General features: G+C 39.7%; 1 protein-coding gene across 1 annotated transcript; it reads right to left on the reverse strand.

Annotated features, from left to right (window-relative positions):
• Positions 1–14,197: 14,197 nt before the first annotated feature.
• Positions 14,198–15,154, reverse strand: LOC122435131 (putative monooxygenase p33MONOX). The gene has a single exon (XM_043459049.1). It carries the CDS (start codon positions 15,110–15,112, stop codon positions 14,198–14,200), a length of 915 nt encoding a protein of 304 aa, XP_043314984.1. The 5' UTR covers positions 15,113–15,154.
• Between the last annotated feature and the right edge of the window lie 3,906 nt (positions 15,155–19,060).

Here is a 19,060-nt window from a genome sequence, read left to right on the forward strand (position 1 = left end):
TATGACCAACCTAGATAGCATATTAAAACGCAAAGACATTACTTTGTCAACAAAGGTCCGTCTAGTCAAGGCTATGATTTTTCCAGTGGTCATGTATGGATGTGAGAGTTAGACTGTAAAGAAAGCTGAGCACCAAAAAATTGATGCTTTGAACTGTGGTGCTGGAGAAGACTCTTGAGAGTCCCTTGGACTGCAAGGAGATCCAACCAGTCCATCCTAAAGGAGATCAGTCCTGGGTGTTTGTTGAAAGGACTGATGTTGAAGCTGAAACTCCAATACTTTAGCCACCTGATGTGAAGAGCTGACTCATTTAAAAAGACGCTGATGCTGGGAAAGTTTGAGGGCAGGAGGAGAAGGGGACGACAGAGGATAAGATGGCTGGATGGCATCACTGACTCAATGGACATGGGTTTGGGTAGACTCCGGCATTTGGTGATGGACAGGGAGGCCTGCTGTGCTGTGGTTCATGGGGTCACAAAGAGTCAAACTCGACTGAGTGACTGAACTGAACTGAAAACTCTACTAGGATCCAGAAGGACAGAGGGTATAAACAAAAACAGCATTTTTTAAGTTAGAAAGCAAATGAACCAGTGATAATTAACTTAGCAGAATTAAGAAAAGTGAATCTCAAACAGACCTTAGGAAAAGCTGAAAACCAAGCAGATGTATATTATTGAATCCTCAAAGATTCAGGAAATACTAGCCCCAGATACTTATGGAATGGGGCATGAACGGTTCAGTTCAGTTACTCAGTAATACCCGACTCTTTGCAAGCCCGTGGACTGCAGCACGCCAGGCTTCCCTGTCCATCATCAACTCCCAGAGCAGACTCAAACTCATGTCCATTGAATTGGTGATGCCATCCAACCATCTCATCCTCTGTCGTCCCCTTCTCCTCCCACCTTTAATCTTTCCTAGCATCTGAGTCTTTTCCAATGAGTCAGTTCTTCGCATCAGGTGGCCAAAGTATTGGAGTTTCAGCTTCAACATCAGTCCTTCCAATGAATATTCAGGACTGATTTCCTTTAGGATTGACCAATTGGATCTCATTGCAGTCCAAGGGACTCTCAAGAGTCTTCTCCAGCACCACATGTCAAAACCATCAATACTCTGGTGTTCAGCTTTCTTTATAGTCCAACTCACACATGCATACATGACTCCTGGAAAAAAACATAGCTTTGACCAGACAGACCTTTGTTGGCAAAGTAACATCTCTGCTTTTTAATATGCTGTCTAGGTTGGTCATAGCTTTTCTTCCAAGGAGCAAGCATCTTTTAATTTTGTGGCTGCAGCAAACTTCTGCAGTGGTTTTGGAGCCCAAAAAAATAGAGGAAAAGGAGAGGCTCAAGTAAAGGTTAGAGTAAGAATTGTCAATAAACACTCAGATTTCTTGATCTCCTTACTAGTCTCTGTCCTTAGGGAACTCTTTGTCTCCCACTCCAGCAGATACATGAAAGTTTATTCTCTGGAAATACCTGGCACAGTTGAGGGTATGGGTACTAAAAATTAGGGATATTAAGTGACCATGCACCATGTGCATATCGAAAAATGAGAATTTCAGGCTTCACTTCCTCCATTCTCTTTGAGTGCTTCTCCCAAACCTCTGGCAACCAGGTTTTTACCATCCAGATAGCAGATTAGAAATCTCTCTTCAGTTAAACTTCATCAGACACAAAATAACTGCATATAAATACAAAAATGTGGCATTATTGATTTAAGAATTTGCATCCAGATAATTATACAGCAAAATTCAAAGTCAACCAGTTAGATGCACAGACTCAGAACTTACAAACCTCATTTTATTCCCCTATCTTTAAGTATAAACAGACAATCAAGGATTACCAGACATCTGAGAAAAACTTCAAGCAAGAAAAATGAATAATCCAGACATGAACAAAGCAAAAAAAAAAACAAAAAACAAAAAAACCAAACAGCTATTGGAAGCACCAGAGACTACAGTGGGAAAAGAAAACTTCAAAAGACTCTTATCATTGCAATATCAAGTGATATAATAATCACTCAATCAAAGAGATTAGACTAGGTTCTATTTACTACATTTCCATGGGTGGAGAATTTTAGGATTTGTAGAAGCTGAAAGACTTGTTAATATTACATAGAAAGTGATTTAGAATATATATTCAACTGAAAATTTTATATGTAGAGTGATACATCATAGCTTAAGCACTGATATGTGGTAGTGGCTTATAAGGTATATAATGCAGCATTTTATAATCTTCCACTATATAGTTTTCTCTTTATATCCAATTTTAACCTCCAACATCTACCACATAGGTTTCATTGAAATATATTTGTCAAAAAAAAAAAAAAAAGAAATATATTTGTCATATACAAAGAAAGAGATAGAGGGGAGGAAGAAGGGAAGGAGAGAAATTCCACTATAGACCCCAGGATGGGGTATTTTATTTTCCTATAAATATTAGAAAACACTACACACATAACTATACAGCTCATTTACCCTTTGGATCACTCAACTGACAGCCATGCCAAGATTTATACATCAGTGAAGAGTGAACAGATATATAAATATCTATTATATTTATATAATATAAATAGTAGTGAAGTGAATAATAGTGAATAATAGTGAATATTCATTATTCACTAATAGTGAATAGATACGTAAATAGATATAGAGAGCAGATTTTAAAATTAGTCTCTGGATGCTACAAACAATATCTTGTGAGAAGAGTTAGTTTTTGTAATATGGAATTTTGATTTTTGAATATGAATTCAAATTTATTTAATAGCATTTTATGTGTTCATTTATTTCCCTATTTACACTTCACTGAAACTCTAGCTATATATATATATTTTTAAAAACTAGATAATGTCATATTTTTTAAATGAATATATGACAAAGCCTTCATATATTTTGGTTTCTGCTATTGCCAATCTCCTTAGCAGGCTCCTTTTTTTTATGGTAAATCTAGATTTTTTGCTTGCTCAGTGGTAAAGAATTGGCCTGCCAATGCATGAGATGCAGGTTCAATCCCTGGGTTGGGAAGATTGCCGGGAGAAGGAAATGGCAACCCACTTCAGTATTCTTGCCTGAGAAATCTCATGGACAGAGGAGCCAGACAGGCTACAGTCCATGGAGTCATATAAGAGTCGGACATAAGTTAGCGACTAAACAGCAACAAAGACTTCGTGGGGCAAATAACTAAAAGTTGTCCAGGTTTGCAAATACCAGTTGTGCTGACTGGAGATTTGACATATAAAAAAATGAAAATAAAATGCAATAACGAATATTTTGGAAAAAATGAAAAGCTGTGACCATTGGTGAGAATTTGAGGGTAATAATAGCCTGATAAGATAATAAGGAATTATGATACACACATTATAAGCAGAGGCCCTAGAATCTGGGAGATTGGATCTAAGTCTCAGTTCTATCGTTACACAATAGTGCAAATTAGGGCAGGTTACTGAACTGCTCTGAGATTCACTGTTCTGATCTTTAAAATACTGGAATAGCAAACATTTCTGTAATGGGCCAGGTAGTCAATACTCTAGGTTCTGTAGGCGATATAGGGTTCTTCTGTATTAGCACAAAAGCAATCACAGACACTACGTAAATGCATGGTATGGCTATGTTCCAACAAAGTTTTATTTGTAAAAAAAAAAGCAGCTAAAGTCTATATTTGACCTTCACATGGACACTGGTTTTCTGGCCAATAAATAACAGTGATAATTCATTTATCAGTTCAGTTGAGTCGCTCAGTTGTGTCCAACTCTTTGAAACCCCACAGAGTGCAACACACCAGACTTCCCTGTCCATCACCAACTCCCAGAGCTTGCTCAAATTCATGTCCATCGAGTCAGTGATGTCATCCAACCATCTCATCCTTGGTCATCCCCTTCTCCTCCTGCTTTTAGTCTTTCCCAGCAAGAGGGTCTTTTCCAATGAGTCAGTTCTTTGCATCAGGTGGCCAAAGTATTGGAACTTAAGCTTCAGCATCTTTCCTTCCAATACTCTTATATTCAGGACTGATTCAGGAATATCCAAGAATATTCAGGATTGAATTTCTTTAGGATGGACTAGTTTGATCTCCTTGCAGTTCAAGGGACTCTCAAGAGTCTTCTCCAACACCACAGTTCAAAAGTGTCAATTCTTCAGCACTCAGCTTTCTTTATAGTCCAACTTTCACATCCATACTTGACTACTTGAAAAACCATAGTTTTTACTAGATGGGCATTTGTCAGCAAAGTAATGGTATCTCTTGACTTCCTACTTTTGCATTCCAGTCCCCTATGATGAAAAGGACATCTTTTTTTTGTTTTGGTGTTATTTCTAGAAGGTCTTGTAGGTCTTCATAGAACCAGTCAACTTCAGCTTCTTCAGCGTTGGTGATTGGGGCATAGATTTGGATTACTGTGATATAGAATGGTTTGCCTTGGAAATGAACAGAGATCATTCTGTCACTTTTGAGATTGCACCCAAGTACTGCATTTTGGACTCTTGTTTACTATGAGGGCTACTCTGCTTCTTCCTAGGGATTCTTGCCCACAGTAGTAGTTATAATGGTCATCTGAATTAAATTCACCCATTCCGGTCCATTTTAGTTCACTGATTCCTATAATGTTGATGTTCACTCTTGCCATCTCCTATTTGACCATTTCCAATTTACCTTGATATATATATATACATATTTTTCAATAATTGTCATTAAGAAAGAAGAGTTCAAGCAATAATGTAAAATATCCCAACATAATAAACACACATAAAAGAGATTTTAAAATGAAGGATTATTATAAGCCACTCTAAGATAATAAGTTTGAAAAATGCAGTCTAATAGAGTTCTTGAAAATTATAAAATACCAATATTCACATATTAAACTTCAAAAAAAGAAAGAAAGCTGAAATAATTGATCCAAATATGAAGGCATTAGATATATTCTATAAATCTCATTTGGTACTTGATACAAAATACAGTAAAGGAGAGTTCACTCTAAAGGCTGCTTTAACATAAAGGCAAAACTCTGACAATCTTGCCTATCAGTACACACCCAAATAATTTAATTTTGATGTAAATAAAATATAATATAGAAGTACAACATTATTGATTAAAGAGGAAAACATTTGATTTTTAGAAAATATATTATTTAAAATTATTTGTTAGTCTTGGATTTATATTTAGAAAGATAGATTACTCATATCCTAAAACTGCTTTACCAGAGACAGAGCATTTTTTTTTTACCAGTAATAAGAAATATTAATCATTCCATCAGGTCATTACTAACAGTCCTATATTGACTATTTCTTGGCATTATATACAAAAAGAATATTTTATTCATTAATACTTTACTATTAGAAGTTCTTCTGGGTTTGAAAGTTAATTCAGTTTCCAGAAAGACTTAATTTTAAATATTGAGTTATGTAAAGCTCAACACTTAAAAATATTCCTCCTTTGCAGTCATCCCATTGCACATTGTTTTTTTATTATTTATCATGAAATTTCTGGGAAGTACCTAATGTCACAAAATAATTGTTTTATCTTTGCAACAAATAGTTACTGAGTGTCTACTATGCACTTAATTTGAATGATGATTAAAAAATTATAAAAAACAAGAGAACATTAGGAAATATTAGAAAAAATGCTTAAGCAGATCATACAGAAATACAGCATATTTGTATTTTACCTGTGAAAGAATGATGATAATTCCTGTCTGAAAACCTTTCTATGCTTCACTTGGCTTCCTTTGTATTTGCATTAGAATCCATTTACGGCTTTATAATACACATGGACTTGGCACTGATGAATAAGTCTTCCTCACTGTGGAAAGAAGTAACTGACCTTCCTAAAAATATAGCACAAAGACAGCCTAAATGAGCTTTCAATTTCATGGCCCAAAGTCTCAGTTGGTACAGGAAATCTAGTCTCAAGAGCGATGGGATTCTACCCTTAGTTCTCATCTCCATTCTAATCATGTTATTACTTTGAGAAATTAAAACAACACCTGAAGGGAAAGTACAGTGATAATGCTGTAGATGTTTGAATTAGCATGTTATTTGAGACAATGATATGGTTGTTAGTATTCAACAGTGGTGCCTTCATTGGAAATGTTTTCTTATTTTACTTATTTTCAACTTATTGTTTCTAGATATTTCAAGGATACCAGCTAAAGAACATCAATCACCACCTGGTTCTACAAGGACTAAGTCATTAGGCACTGCATTCATTTACCTTCAACACACTTTGAAAGGAATTCAGAGTGAAGATGAGGAACAAGGCACTCTGTGCTCTAGGAGAACTGGCAGAACAGTCATTCAGTTAGTTAGATATTTTCAGGAGAAGATTTTTATGAACCTGAATTCTTGCATCTTCCCATATTAGATAAGCTCTGAAATAATTAGCTGAGACCTCTGCTCTTCATTACTAACAGCAACCTTCTACAAAGATGTGTGCTTGACTGCATGTACTCCCTTGGCCAAAATCACATATACTGACCTCCACCCTACCTCTTCAGAACAGTTTCCCAGAGCTATCCAAGAGACTGTCTCTCAGACTATAGTCCTCAGTAAGACACTGAATAAATTCAACTCACAGCTCTAAAGTTCTGGGTTTCTTTTATGTTTGTTTTGGTTTTTCAGTTCATAAGGATCAATCAAATGCTGTCATCTGAAAGAAGACACAGATAAATTAAACCTAGATTCTGCCTTCAGAAAGCTCATGAACCTACCGCATGGTGGACAATTTTTTTTTTTTTTTCTATTCACCTAGATGGCAAATAATTTTGGCTTTGTGTACCATATGATCTCCACCAAAACTACTCAACTCTGCCTCCATAGCATGAAATTAGCCATAGAAAATAGAAACATGAATGTGTATATGGTTATTTTGGTTTGTTCTCTTTTGGCCTAACCGGGCAGCCAAACTGAATTTCGTATACTGGCTGTCATTTCACTAACTATTGATCTGGCCTCAGGAAAACAGATAAGTTGTATATGTTTGGTCAATGCTTGTCCACTTGTAAGGACTATCTACAAGTTGTTTTTTTTTTTTTTTTCATTTATTTGTATTACTTGGAGGCTAATTACTTTACAATATTGTAGTGGTTTTTGCCATACATTGACATGAATCAGCCATGGATTTACATGTGTTCCCCATCCCGATTCCCCCTCCCGCCTACCTCCCCATCCCATCCCTCTGGGTCTTCCCAGTGCACCAGCTCTGAGCACTTGTCTCATGCATCCAACCTGGGTTGGTGATCTGTTTCACCCTTGATAGTATACTTGTTTCAATGCTATTCTCTCAGAACATCCCACCCTCGCCTTCTTCCACAGAGTCCAAAAATCTGTTCTGTACATCTGTGTCTCGTTTTCTGTTTTGCGTATAGGGTTATCATTACCATCTTTTAAAATTCCATATATATGTGTTAGTATACTGTATTGGTGTTTATCTTTCTGGCTTACTTCACTCTGTATAATGGGCTCCAGTTTCATCCATCTCATTAGGACTGGTTCAAATGAATTCTTTTTAATGGCTGAGTAATATTCCATGGTGTATATGTACCATAGCTTCCTTATCCATTCGTCTACTGATGGGCATCTAGGTTGTTTCCATGTCCTGGCAATTATAAACAGTGTTGTGATGAACATTGGGGTGCACGTGTCTCTTTCAGATCTGGTTTCCTCAGTGTGTATGCCCAGTAGTGGTATTGCTGGGTCATATGGCAGTTCTATTTCCAGTTTTCTAAGGAATCTCTGCACTGTTCTCCATATTAGCTGTATTAGTTTGCATTCCCACCAACAGTGTAAGAGGGTTCCCTTTTCTCCACACCCTCTGCAGCATTTATTGCTTGTAGACTTCTTGACAGCAGCCATTCTGACTGGAATGAAATGGTACCTCATTGTGGTTTTGATTTGCATTTCTCTGATAATGAGTGATGTTGAGCACCTTTTCATGTGTTTGTTAGCCATCTGTATGTCTTCTTTGGAGAAATGTCTGTTTAGTTCTTTGGCCCATTTTTTGATTGGGTCATTTATTTTTCTGGAATTGAGCTGCAGGAGTTGCTTGTATATTTTTGAGATTAATCCTTTGTCTGTTGCTTCATTTGCTATTATTTTCTCCCATTCTGTGGGCTGTATTTTCACCTTACTTATAGTTTCCTTTGTTGTGCAAAAGCTTTTAAGTTTAATTAGGTCCCATTTGTGTATTTTTGCTTTTATTTCCAATATTCTGGGAGGAGGGTCATAGAGGATCCTGCTGTGATTTATGTCAGAGAGTGTTTTGCCTTTATTCTCCTCTAGGAGTTTTATAGTTTCTGGTCTTACATTTAGATCTTTAATCCATTTTGAGTTTTTTGTGTGTATTGTGTTAGAAGGTGATCTAGTTTCATTCTTTTACAAGTGGTTGACCAGTTTTCCCAGCACCACTTGTTAAAGAGGTTGTCTTTTTTCCATTGTATATCCTTGCCTCCTTTGTCGAAGATAAGGTGTCTGTAGGTATGTGGATTTATCTCTGGGCTTTCAATTCTGTTCCATTGATCTATATTTCTGTCTTTGTGCCAGCATCATACTGTCTTGATGACTGTGGCTTTGTAGTAGAGCCTGAAGTCAAGCAGGTTGATTCCTCCAGTTTCATTCTTCTTTCTCAAGATTGCTTTGGTTATTCGAGGTTATTTGTATTTTCATACAAATTGTGAAACTATTTGTTATAGTTCTGTGAAAAATACCATTGGTAGCTTGATAGGGATTGCATTGAGTCTATAGATTGCTTTGGGTAGTACAGCCATTTTCATAATATTGAGTCATCCAATCCATGAACATGGTATATTTCTCCTTCTATTTGTGTCCTCTTTGATTTCTTTCATCGGTGATTTATAGTTTTCTATATATAGGTCTTTTGTTTCTTTAGTTAGATTTACTCCTAAGTATTTTATTCTTTTTGTTGCAATGGTGAATGGTATTGGTTCCTTAATTTCTCTTTCTGTTTTCTCATTGTTAGTGTATAGGAATGCAAGGGATTTCTGTGTGTTAATTTTATATCCTGCAACATTACTGTATTCATTGATTAGCTGTAGTAATTTTCTGGTTGAGTATTTAGGGTTTTCCATGTAGAAGATCATGTCTCCAAACAGTGAGAGTTTTACTTCTTTTCCTATCTGGATTCTTTTATTTCTTTTTCTGCTCTGATTGCTGTGGCCAACACTTCCAAAACTATGTTGAATAGTATTGGTGAGAGTGGGCACCCTTGTCTTGTTCCTGACTTTAAGGGAAATGTTTTCAATTTTTAACCATTGAGTATAACGTTTGCTGTGGGTTTGTCATATATAGGTTTTATTATGTTGAGGTATGTTCCTTCTATGTCTGCTTTCTGGAGAGTTTTTTATCATAAATGGATTTTGAATTTTGTCAAAGGCTTTTTCTGTATCTATTGAGATAATCATATGGTTTTTATCTTTCAATTTGTTAATGTGGTGTATTACATTGATTGATTTGCAGACATTAAAAAATCCTTGCATTCCTGGGGTAAAGCCCACTTGGTCATGATGTATGATCTTTTTAATATGTTGTTGGATTCTGTTTGCTAGAAATTTGTTAAGGATTTTTGCATCTATGTTCATCAGTGATATTGGCCTGTAGTTTTCTTTTTTTGTAGCATCTTTGTCTGGTTTTGGAATTAGGGTGATGGTGGCCTCATAGAATGAGTTTGGAAGTTTACCTTCTGCAATTTTCTGGAAGAGTTTGAGTAAGATAGGTGTTAACTCTTCTCTAAATTTTTGGTAGAATTCACCTGTGAAGCCGTCTAGTCCTGGGCTTTTGTTTGCTGGAACATTTCTGATTACAGTTTCGATTTCTTTGCTTGTGATGGGTTTGTTAAGATCTTCTATTTCTTCCTGGTTCAGTTTTGGAAAGTTATACTTTTCTAAGAATTTGTCCATTTCTTCCAAGTTGTCCATTTTATTGGCATATAGTTGCTGATAGTAGTCTCTTATGATCCTTTGCATTTCAGAGTTGTCTGTTGTGATCTCTCCATTTTCGTTTCTAATTTTGTTGATTTGGTTCTTCTCCCTTTGTTTCTTGATGAGTCTGGCTAACGACTTGTCAATTTTATTTACCTTTTCAAAAAGCCAACTTTTAGCTTTGTTGATTTTTGCTATGGTCTCTTTAGTTTCTTTTGCATTTATTTCTGTCCTAATTTTTAAGATTTCTTTCTGTCTACTAACCCTGGGGTTCTTCATTTCTTCCTTCTCTAGTTGCTTTAGGTGTAAAGTTAGGTTATTTATTTGACTTTTTTCTTGTTTCTTGAGGTAAGCCTGTATTGCTATGAACCTTCCCCTTAGCACTGCTTTTATAGTGTCCCATAGGTTTTGGGTTTTGGTGTTTTCATTTTCATTCGTTTCTATGCATGGTTTGATTTCTTTTTTGATTTCTTCTATGATTTGTTGGTTATTCAGAAGCGTGTTATTTAGCCTCCATATGTTGGAATTTTTAATAGTTTTTTTCCTGTAATTGAGATCTAATCTTACTGAATTGTGGTCAGAAAAGATGACTGGAACGATTTGAATTTTTCTGAATTTACCAAGGCTAGATTTATGGGGCAGTATGTGATCTATCCTGGAGAAGGTTCCATGTGCACTTGAGAAAAAGGTGAAATTGGTTGTTTTGGGGTGAAATGTCCTATAGATATCAATTAGGTCTAGCTGGACCATTGTGTAATTTAAGTTTGTGTTTCCTTGTTAATTTTCTGTTTAGTTGATCTGTCCATAGGTGTGAGTGTGGTATTAAAGCCTCCCACTATTATTGTGTTATTGTTAATTTCCCCCTTCATTCTTGTTAGCATTTGCCTTACATATTGTGGTACTCCTATGTTGGGTGCATATATATTTATACTTGTTATATCTTCTTCTTGGATTGATCCTTTGATCATTATATAGTGTCCTTCTTTGTCTCTTTTCACAGCCTTTATTTGAAAGTCTATTTTATCTGATACGAGTATTGAGACTCCTGCTTTCTTTTTGTCTCCGTTTGCGTGGAATATTTTTTCCAGCCCTTTACTTTCAGTTTGTATGTGTCCCTTGCTTTGAGGTGGGCCTCTTGTAGATAGCATATATAGGGGTCTTGCTTTTGTATCCATTCAGTCAGTCTTTGTCTTTTGGTTGGGGCATTCAACCCATTTACATTTAAGGTAATTATTGATAGGTATGGTCCCATTGCCATTTACTTTGTTGTTTTGGGTTCATGTTTATACACCCTTTCTCTGTTTCCTGTCTAGAGAAGATCCTTTAGCATTTGTTGAAGAGCTGGTTTGGTGGTGCTGAATTCTCTCAGCTTTTGCTTGTCTGTAAAGCTTTTGAATTCTCCTTCATATCTGAATGAGATCCTTGCTGGGTACAGTAATCTAGGTTGTAGGTATTCTCTTTCATTACTTTAAGTATGTCCTGCCATTCCCTTCTGGCCTGGAGGGTTTCTGTTGATAGATCAGCTGTTATCCTTATGGGAATCCCTTTGTGTGTTATTTGTTGTTTCTCCCTTGCTGCTTTTAATATTTGTTCTTTGTGTTTGATCTTTGTTAATTTGATTAATATGTGTCTTGGGGTGTTTCGCCTTGGGTTTATCCTGTTTGGGACTCTCTGGGTTTCTTGGATCTGTGTAAATATTTCCTTCCCCAGTTTAGGGAAGTTTTCAGCTATTATCTCCTCGAGTATTTTCTCATGACCTTTCTTTTTGTCTTCTTCTTCTGAGACTCCTATGATTCGAATGTTGGGGCGTTTCACATTGTCCCAGAGGTCCCTGAGGTTGTCCTCATTTCTTTTGATTCTTTTTTCTTTTTTCCTCTCTGCTTCATTTATTTCCACCACTTTATCTTCTACCTCACTTATGCTATCTTCTCTCTCCATTATTCTACTCTTGGTTCCCTCCAGAGTGTTTTTGATCTCATTTATTGCATTATTCATTTTTAATTGACTCTTTATTTCTTCTAGGTCCTTGTTAAAAATTTATTGCATCTTCTCAATCCTTGTCTCTAGGTTATTTATCTGTAACTCCATTTTGTTTTCAAGATTTTGGATCATTTTTATTATCATTATTTTAAATTCTTTTTCAGGTAGATTCCCTGTCTCCTCCTCTTTTGTTTGGCTTGGTGGGCATTTTTCATGTTTCTTTACCTACTGGGTATTTCTCTGTCTTTTCATCTTATTTAGATTGCTGGGTTTGGGGTGAACTTTTTGTTTTCTGGTAGTCTGTGGTTCCTTTTTATTGTAGAGGTTTCTCCCAGTGGGTGGGGCTGGGTGTTTGGCTTGTCAAGGTTTGCTGGTTAGAGAAGCTTGTGTTCTGGTGGGTGGAGCTGGATTTCTTCTCTCTGGAGTGCAATGGAGTGTCCAGTAGTGTGTTTTGAGATGGGTCTATGGGTTTGGTGTGCCTTTGGGCAACCTGTATATTGAAGCTCAGGGCTATGTTCCTGCGTTGCTGGAGAATTTGTGTGGTATGTCTTGCTCTGGAACTTATTGGCTCTTGGGTGGTGGTTGGTTTCAGTGTAGGTATGGAGGCTTTTGGATGTTCTCTTATTAGTTAATGTTCCCTGTAGTCAGGAGCTCTCTGGTGTTCTCAGGTTTTGGGCTTAAGCCTCTTGCTTCTGGGTTTCAGTGTTATTCTTTTAGTCGCCTCAAGACTTCTCCCTCCATACAGCACTGATAATAAAACCTCTAGGTTAATGGTGAAAAGATTCTCCACAGTGAGGGAAACCCAGAGCAGTTCAGAGTTACATGAAGAAGAGGAGAGAGAGGAAGGAGATAGAGGTGAGCAGGAGGAGAAAAAGGGGGATTCAAGGAGGAGAGACAGATCTAGGTTGTACTCTGTTCCCTAAGTGTTCTCCGCAGCCCAGAATACCAAGAGAGATTCACAGAATTGGATTGAGAAGAGAAGGGGGAGGGAGGAAATAGAGGTGATCTGGGGGATAAAAAGGAGAATCAAAAGGGGGAGAGAGTGATCAAACCAGTAATCACACTCCTGAGTAAAAATGGGTACTGAAGGTTGGATTATTTTTTTTTTTTTTTGAAAGTAGTAAGGATTTTTATTGTCAAAACAAGTAAGAGATACAAGCATAACAGAAGACACAAATAAATTAATTCTGATCATTTGAGACTCCAGGGTGCCTCTGGGGGAAGGTCAGCTCGGCTCCTTGAGTAGACACAATAACGTCCAAAGCAAAAGACAGCAGGATGGGAGACAGCGCTCAAGACAGTGTTTGTACATGTACACAGTGAAGAGAAATGAAAAAGTGGCTTCCCCAGTTCCTTTCCTCAGTGAGGTACATGTTTACAAAGGTATGAGGCTCATTTGAGGGGAAAATGATTGCATACAGAAATTTTTTAATTCTTCCACCTCCCAGGAAAAAAATTTTCAAGCCCTAGCCTGAACAAGAAAATCAAAATAGAGTGACACTAGTTTCATATGAACCTCAAGACTATATCCAAACCGCAGTTGCCACCTCTTTTTTAAAAAAGTTTAACATCCATTTATCTATAGCAAGCAAGTAGACTGAATTTTCTCCTTAGGAAGTTTTCAACCAAATGGAAGTTAAATTAATCTCACTTTAAAGTGCAACAAAGGATATGTTAAGACTAGTGTTTGTTCTGTGACATGCAGAAGAGAAGCACCCCTCCTGCAGCACGGGCCCCAGAGGTCCCAGAGGAAAGGCTGGCTGCGGGACTCAGGGGCCCGTGAGGTCCCCCAGAACTTGAGGAGGCTGCTGCCAGCACAAACGGGGGGTCCCTGCCGGGCTGGCTCCTAGCTGCACCCACATCTCCAGCGGGCCTAGGGTTCCCTAACAGCAGACCGGAGCACCCAGCACCAGCACAGCCGCAAGGGCCGAAGCTGCCTGCACTAGTCCGCTGGACATCCCTATGCCATGGTCTGTCCATGCATACCTGGACAGTGCTGAAGGAATCCTGAAGCCTTGGTTTTGGAACATTGCAGACAGTCACCTAGTAAGCAGTGGCCCAAGTTCTAGAGAGGTCCCCATACATCACTGCTCAAGTTTAGTCTAAAGCTAGAGCAATACAAAAATGGCTTTTCCACACAAGGACAAGCTTTGCACTAATGTTTCGCAAAAAACAATTATGTCTCCACCTAGCCTCAGTTTGATTTTCACAAAGACAAAACTTTTCCTACGTCAGAGCCACGGTAAAGGGAGCTGGGCTCGACACCCTCGATGCAGCATCCCCGGGACAGAAAGCTCTAAAAGCCAGTGGGTGTGAGAACATTCAGGTCGCGGGGCTTGAGGCTGTGGGCCCGCGGCAGCTGTCTCGTCCCTTCCGTCGCTGGGATGTCCATCTTGGGCGGCTTGGACGCTGCTGGCTCCTCCGCCCTTCGGGCGGCTTGTGCGTGCATCACTTCCATTGGAGAAGGCTTCTGAGCTCCTCGGTAGGCTTGGATGGCAAAGCCTCCTGACTCAGACTTCTGGAGTGATCTTGATCCAAAGAGGCTCCATTTATCAGTCGAGCTTCTGTCTTTATCCCCGCTTCCAGAATCCATGGTGCTAAGACTGGGGCCAGGTAAGGCTGTGGAAGAACCAGAAGTGAACCAGCCTCTGGTCTTCTGCTTAGGAGAGGCCTGGGGACTGCTGCTCGGGGTGGACTGCGTGGAGGCTGGCTGCCTCTCCTCTCTTGCTGTCTCTCCACTCTGGAGCTTTAGTTTGTGGAGTGTTTCTGCCACTCGAAGGTACTTGGTCTCCTCAGTGGTGAGGCCCTTGTGAGGGGTGTAGCCAGCATCTCGCAGCCCTGCCTGTTGCTCAAAATGCTGAATGCTCTCCTGGGTCTGTTTTGTGATCAAAGAGCTCATGATGACGTGGGTAGCTTTGGCCTTCACCACAGGGGCCTTCTCACTGTTGCTGGCCGACGGCAGGGCCGGGGCACATGGGGAGACACCGGGCTCTCCCTCCTCCACCTTGGTGAGGTGCTGATACTTGCGCTCTGGAATCACTGGCTTCCAGGGGATGCTGCCCATGTCCGATGTTGGAGGAGTCATGGGCTTAGGGTCCTCGAGGGCATCATCATAGCTGAATGCCCGGCGGTACATCCCGATGGGCAGGGACATCTTGCCTAGAGGCCCACTAGGCTCAAGAGCAGGCACTTCTGGTTGTCTTGAAACCATTGAGAGACTGGGATCCAGGCGTTTTTCCTACACAGATTTTGAGCCGAGTCCCCGCCACCAGAGAAAGGATGTAACGATTATGCCGACAGACAGGTAAATGTCCAAAATTGATATCAAATACTGAAAAACAAAGATTAAAAGAGTAGATTAAAAGATTAAAACAGGGGGAGGAGCCAAGATGGCGGAGGAGTAGGACGGGGAGACCACTTTCTCTCCTACAAATTTATCAAAAGAATATCTGAACGCAGAGCAAACTTCACAAAACAACTTCTGATCGCTAGCTGAGGTCATCAGGTGCCCAGAAAAGCAGCCCATTGTCTTCAAAAGGAGGTAGGACAAAATATAAAAGATAAAAAGTGAGACAAAAGAGCTAAGGACGGAGATCCGTCCCGGGAAGCGGGTCTTTAGAGGACGTTTCCAGACAACAGGAAACCCTCGCACTGTCGGGCCTGGGGGAAGTGTTTGAATCTAGGAGGGCAACCTGACTGGGAGGGAAACAATAAATAAAACCCACAGATTACGTGCCTAAAAGCAACTCTCAACAGAAAAGTGCCCCAGACACCCGCATCCGCCGCCAGCAAGTGGGGGCGGCACGGAGAGGAGCGGGCGGCATTGTTTGGGGCAGGGTCCGGGCCTGAGTGCCCTGAGGACAATTGGAGGGAGCTTTTGTGAGTTGCCAACTTGAACTGTGGGAGAGCAGGGAAGAGAGAGAAAATTAACTGGCCCGAACACGCTGCCGGCCGTTCGCAGAACAAAGGGACCGAGAGAGTCCAGAGAAGAGCTCGCAGACTGCGGACCTGCCCAGACCCGCCGGAGGCGGGAGCAGGTCGCAGCGAGACACAGGGCGCAGGCACCCGACCGACGCGGGCGGGGACTGGGGCTGGGGACGCGGAGGGCAGAAGGCGCATGCACCCGACTGGCGCCCGCGGAAACCAAGATTGGGACCGCGGAAGGTAGTGGGTGCGCCGCACCCGGGGAAAGTGCGCCTGTCAAGCTCCTGGCTGCCTGGACCGCTCTGACGGGGAAGGCACAAGAGCGGACGCAGCCTTTTGTTCCACGCTTTTGTGGAGCACCCGAGGGGAGCTGCGCGCGGCGCGCTCCATATAGAGCAGCCGGGATCCTGAGCAGCGCAGACCGAGAAAGCAGCTCCTCTCCCGGCAGCGCCAGCCCATCCCCGCAGCGTCAGCCCATCCCAGCAGCGCGACAGAACTAGCTACCTGAATAAGAGTCCACCTCCGCCCGCCTGTGTCAGGGCGGAAATGAGGCTCTGAAGAAACCGGCAAACAGAAGCCAAATAAACAAAGGGAACCACTTCAGAAGGGACCGGTGCAACAGATTAAAATCCCCAAGTGTAAGCTGGAACGAGGAGATATCTGAAACTGAGCCGAACTGACACTGACCTCAACAGCTCCAGAGAAATTCCTAGATATATTTTTACTTTTTTTTTTTTAATAAGAAAAAAAAAATTATTTTTTCTTTTTTATTTTTTCTCTTTTATTTTCCTTCAAAATTCCCTATTACTCCCCCATCACTCCTTAACTTTCATTTTCATAGATTTTTACGATTTTTTTTAATTAGGGAAAAATCTTTTTTTTTTCTTTTTTTCTCCTTTTTCTCTTCTATTTTCTATTTTTCTTTTTCTCTTATTTCTTTTATAGTCCTCTAGTACTCCTCTACTACTCCTTAATTTTCATTTTCAATACACTATAACCTTACAAAAAAAAAAGAGAGAAGCCCTATTTTTTAAACTGAACTTCATATATATTTAAAAAAAAATTTTTGTGTGTGTTTTGGTTTTTGTTTTTAATATAGTATTTTTAAGAGTCTAATCTCTACTCTAGATTTTTAATTTTTGTTTTTCAATATATGATATAAATTGTGAACATTTAAGAATCCAATATTCAGTTCCCATTTTTATTCAGGAGTGTGTTGATTATTCTCTCCCAATCTTGACTCTCTGTTTTCTACCTCAGAACACCTCTATTTCCTCCTTTCCCCTTTTCTTCCCAATCCAATTCTGTGAATCTTGGTGGGTGTCTGGGCTACAGAGAACATTCTGGGAATAGACAACTGCGTAGATCTGTCTCTCTCTCCTCTTGAGTCCCCTTTTTTCTCCTCCTGCTCAACACTATCTCCCTCCTCCCTCTCCTCTTCTTCATGTAACTCTGTGAACCTCTCTGGGTGTCCCTAACGGGGGAGAATCTTTTCGCCATTAACCTAGAAGTTTTATTATCAGTGCTGTGTAGTTGGAGAAGTCCTGAGACTACAGGAAGAATAAAACTGAAATCCAGAGGCAGGAGACTTAAGCCCAAAACCTGAGAACATCAGAAAACTCCTGACTACAAGGAACTTTAAGTAATAAGTGACCGTCCAAAAGCCTCCATACCTACGCTGAAACCAACCACCACCCAAGAGCCAATAAGTTTTAGAGCAAGACATACCAAGCAAATTCTCCAGCAACACAGGAACATAGCCCTAAACGTCAACATACAGGCTGCCCAAGGTGACACCTAACACATAGACCCATCTCAAAACTCATTACTGAGCACTCCATTGCTCCCCAGAGAGAAGAAATCAAGTTCCACGCACCAGAACACTGACGCAAACTTTCCTAACCAGGAAACATTGACAAGCCAATCGTCTAACCCCACCCACTGGGAAAAACCTCCACAATAAAAAGGAACCACAGACCTCCAGAAATACAAAAAGCTCAGTCCAGACACAGCAATCTAAACAAGATGAAAAGGCAGAGAAATACCCAACAGGTAAAGGAACATGAAAAAGGCCAACCAAGTCAGGCAAAAGAGGAGGAGATAGGGAATCTACCTGAAAAAGAATTTAGAATAATGATAATAAAAATGATCCAAAATATTGAAAACAAAATGGAGTTACAGATAAATAGCCTGGAGACAAAGATTGAAAAGATGCAAGAAATGTTTAATAAAGACCTAGAAGAAATAAAAAAGAGTCAATTAAAAATGAATAATGCAATAAATGAGATCAAAAACACTCTGGAGGGAACCAAGAGTAGAATAACGGAGACAGAAGATAGGATAAGTGAGGTAAAAGATAAAATAGTGGAAATAAATGAAGCAGAGAGGAAAAAAGAAAAAAGGATCAAAAGAAATGAGGACAACCTCAGGGACCTCTGGGACAATGTGAAACGCCCCAACATTCGAATCATAGGAATCTCAGAAGAAGAAGACAAAAAGAAAGGTCATGAGAAAATACTCGAGGAGATAATAGCTGAAAACTTCCCTAAAATGGGGAAGGAAATAGCCACCCAAGTCCAAGAAACCCAGAGAGTCCCAAACAGGATAAACCCAAGGCAAAACACCCCAAGACACATATTAATCAAATTAACAAAGGTCAAACACAAAGAACAAATATTAAAAGCAGCAAGGGAGAAACAACAAATAACACACAAAGGGATTCCCATAAGGATAACAGCTGATCTATCAACAGAAACCCTCCAGGCCAGAAGGGAATGGCAAGACATACTTAAAGTAATGAAAGAGAATAACCTACAACCTAGATTACTGTACCCAGCAAGGATCTCATTCAGATATGAAGGAGAATTCAAAAGCTTTACAGACAAGCAAAAGCTGAGAGAATTCAGCACCACCAAACCAGCTCTTCAACAAATGCTAAAGGATCTTCTCTAGATAGGAAACACAGAAAGGTTGTATAAACGTGAACCCAAAACAACAAAGTAAATGGCAATGGGACCATACCTATCAATAATTACCTTAAATGTAAATGGGTTGAATGCCCCAACCAAAAGACAAAGATTGGCCGAATGGATACAAAAGCAAGACCCCTATATATGCTGTCTACAAGAGACCCACCTCAAAGCAAGAGACACATACAGACTAAAAGTGAAAGGCTGGAAAAAAATATTTCATGCAAACGGAGACCAAAAGAAAGCAGGAGTTGCAATACTCATAT

Source organism: Cervus canadensis, chromosome X (assembly GCF_019320065.1).
Source record: "Cervus canadensis isolate Bull #8, Minnesota chromosome X, ASM1932006v1, whole genome shotgun sequence".
In the NCBI taxonomy this organism is placed as follows: Eukaryota; Metazoa; Chordata; class Mammalia; order Artiodactyla; family Cervidae; genus Cervus; species Cervus canadensis.

What these genes read in the sequence shown, in the direction of transcription:
- LOC122435131 (XM_043459049.1), bottom strand. Translation starts at nt 15,112, where the DNA reads ATGGTTTCAAGACAACCAGAAGTGCCTGCTCTTGAGCCTAGTGGGCCT.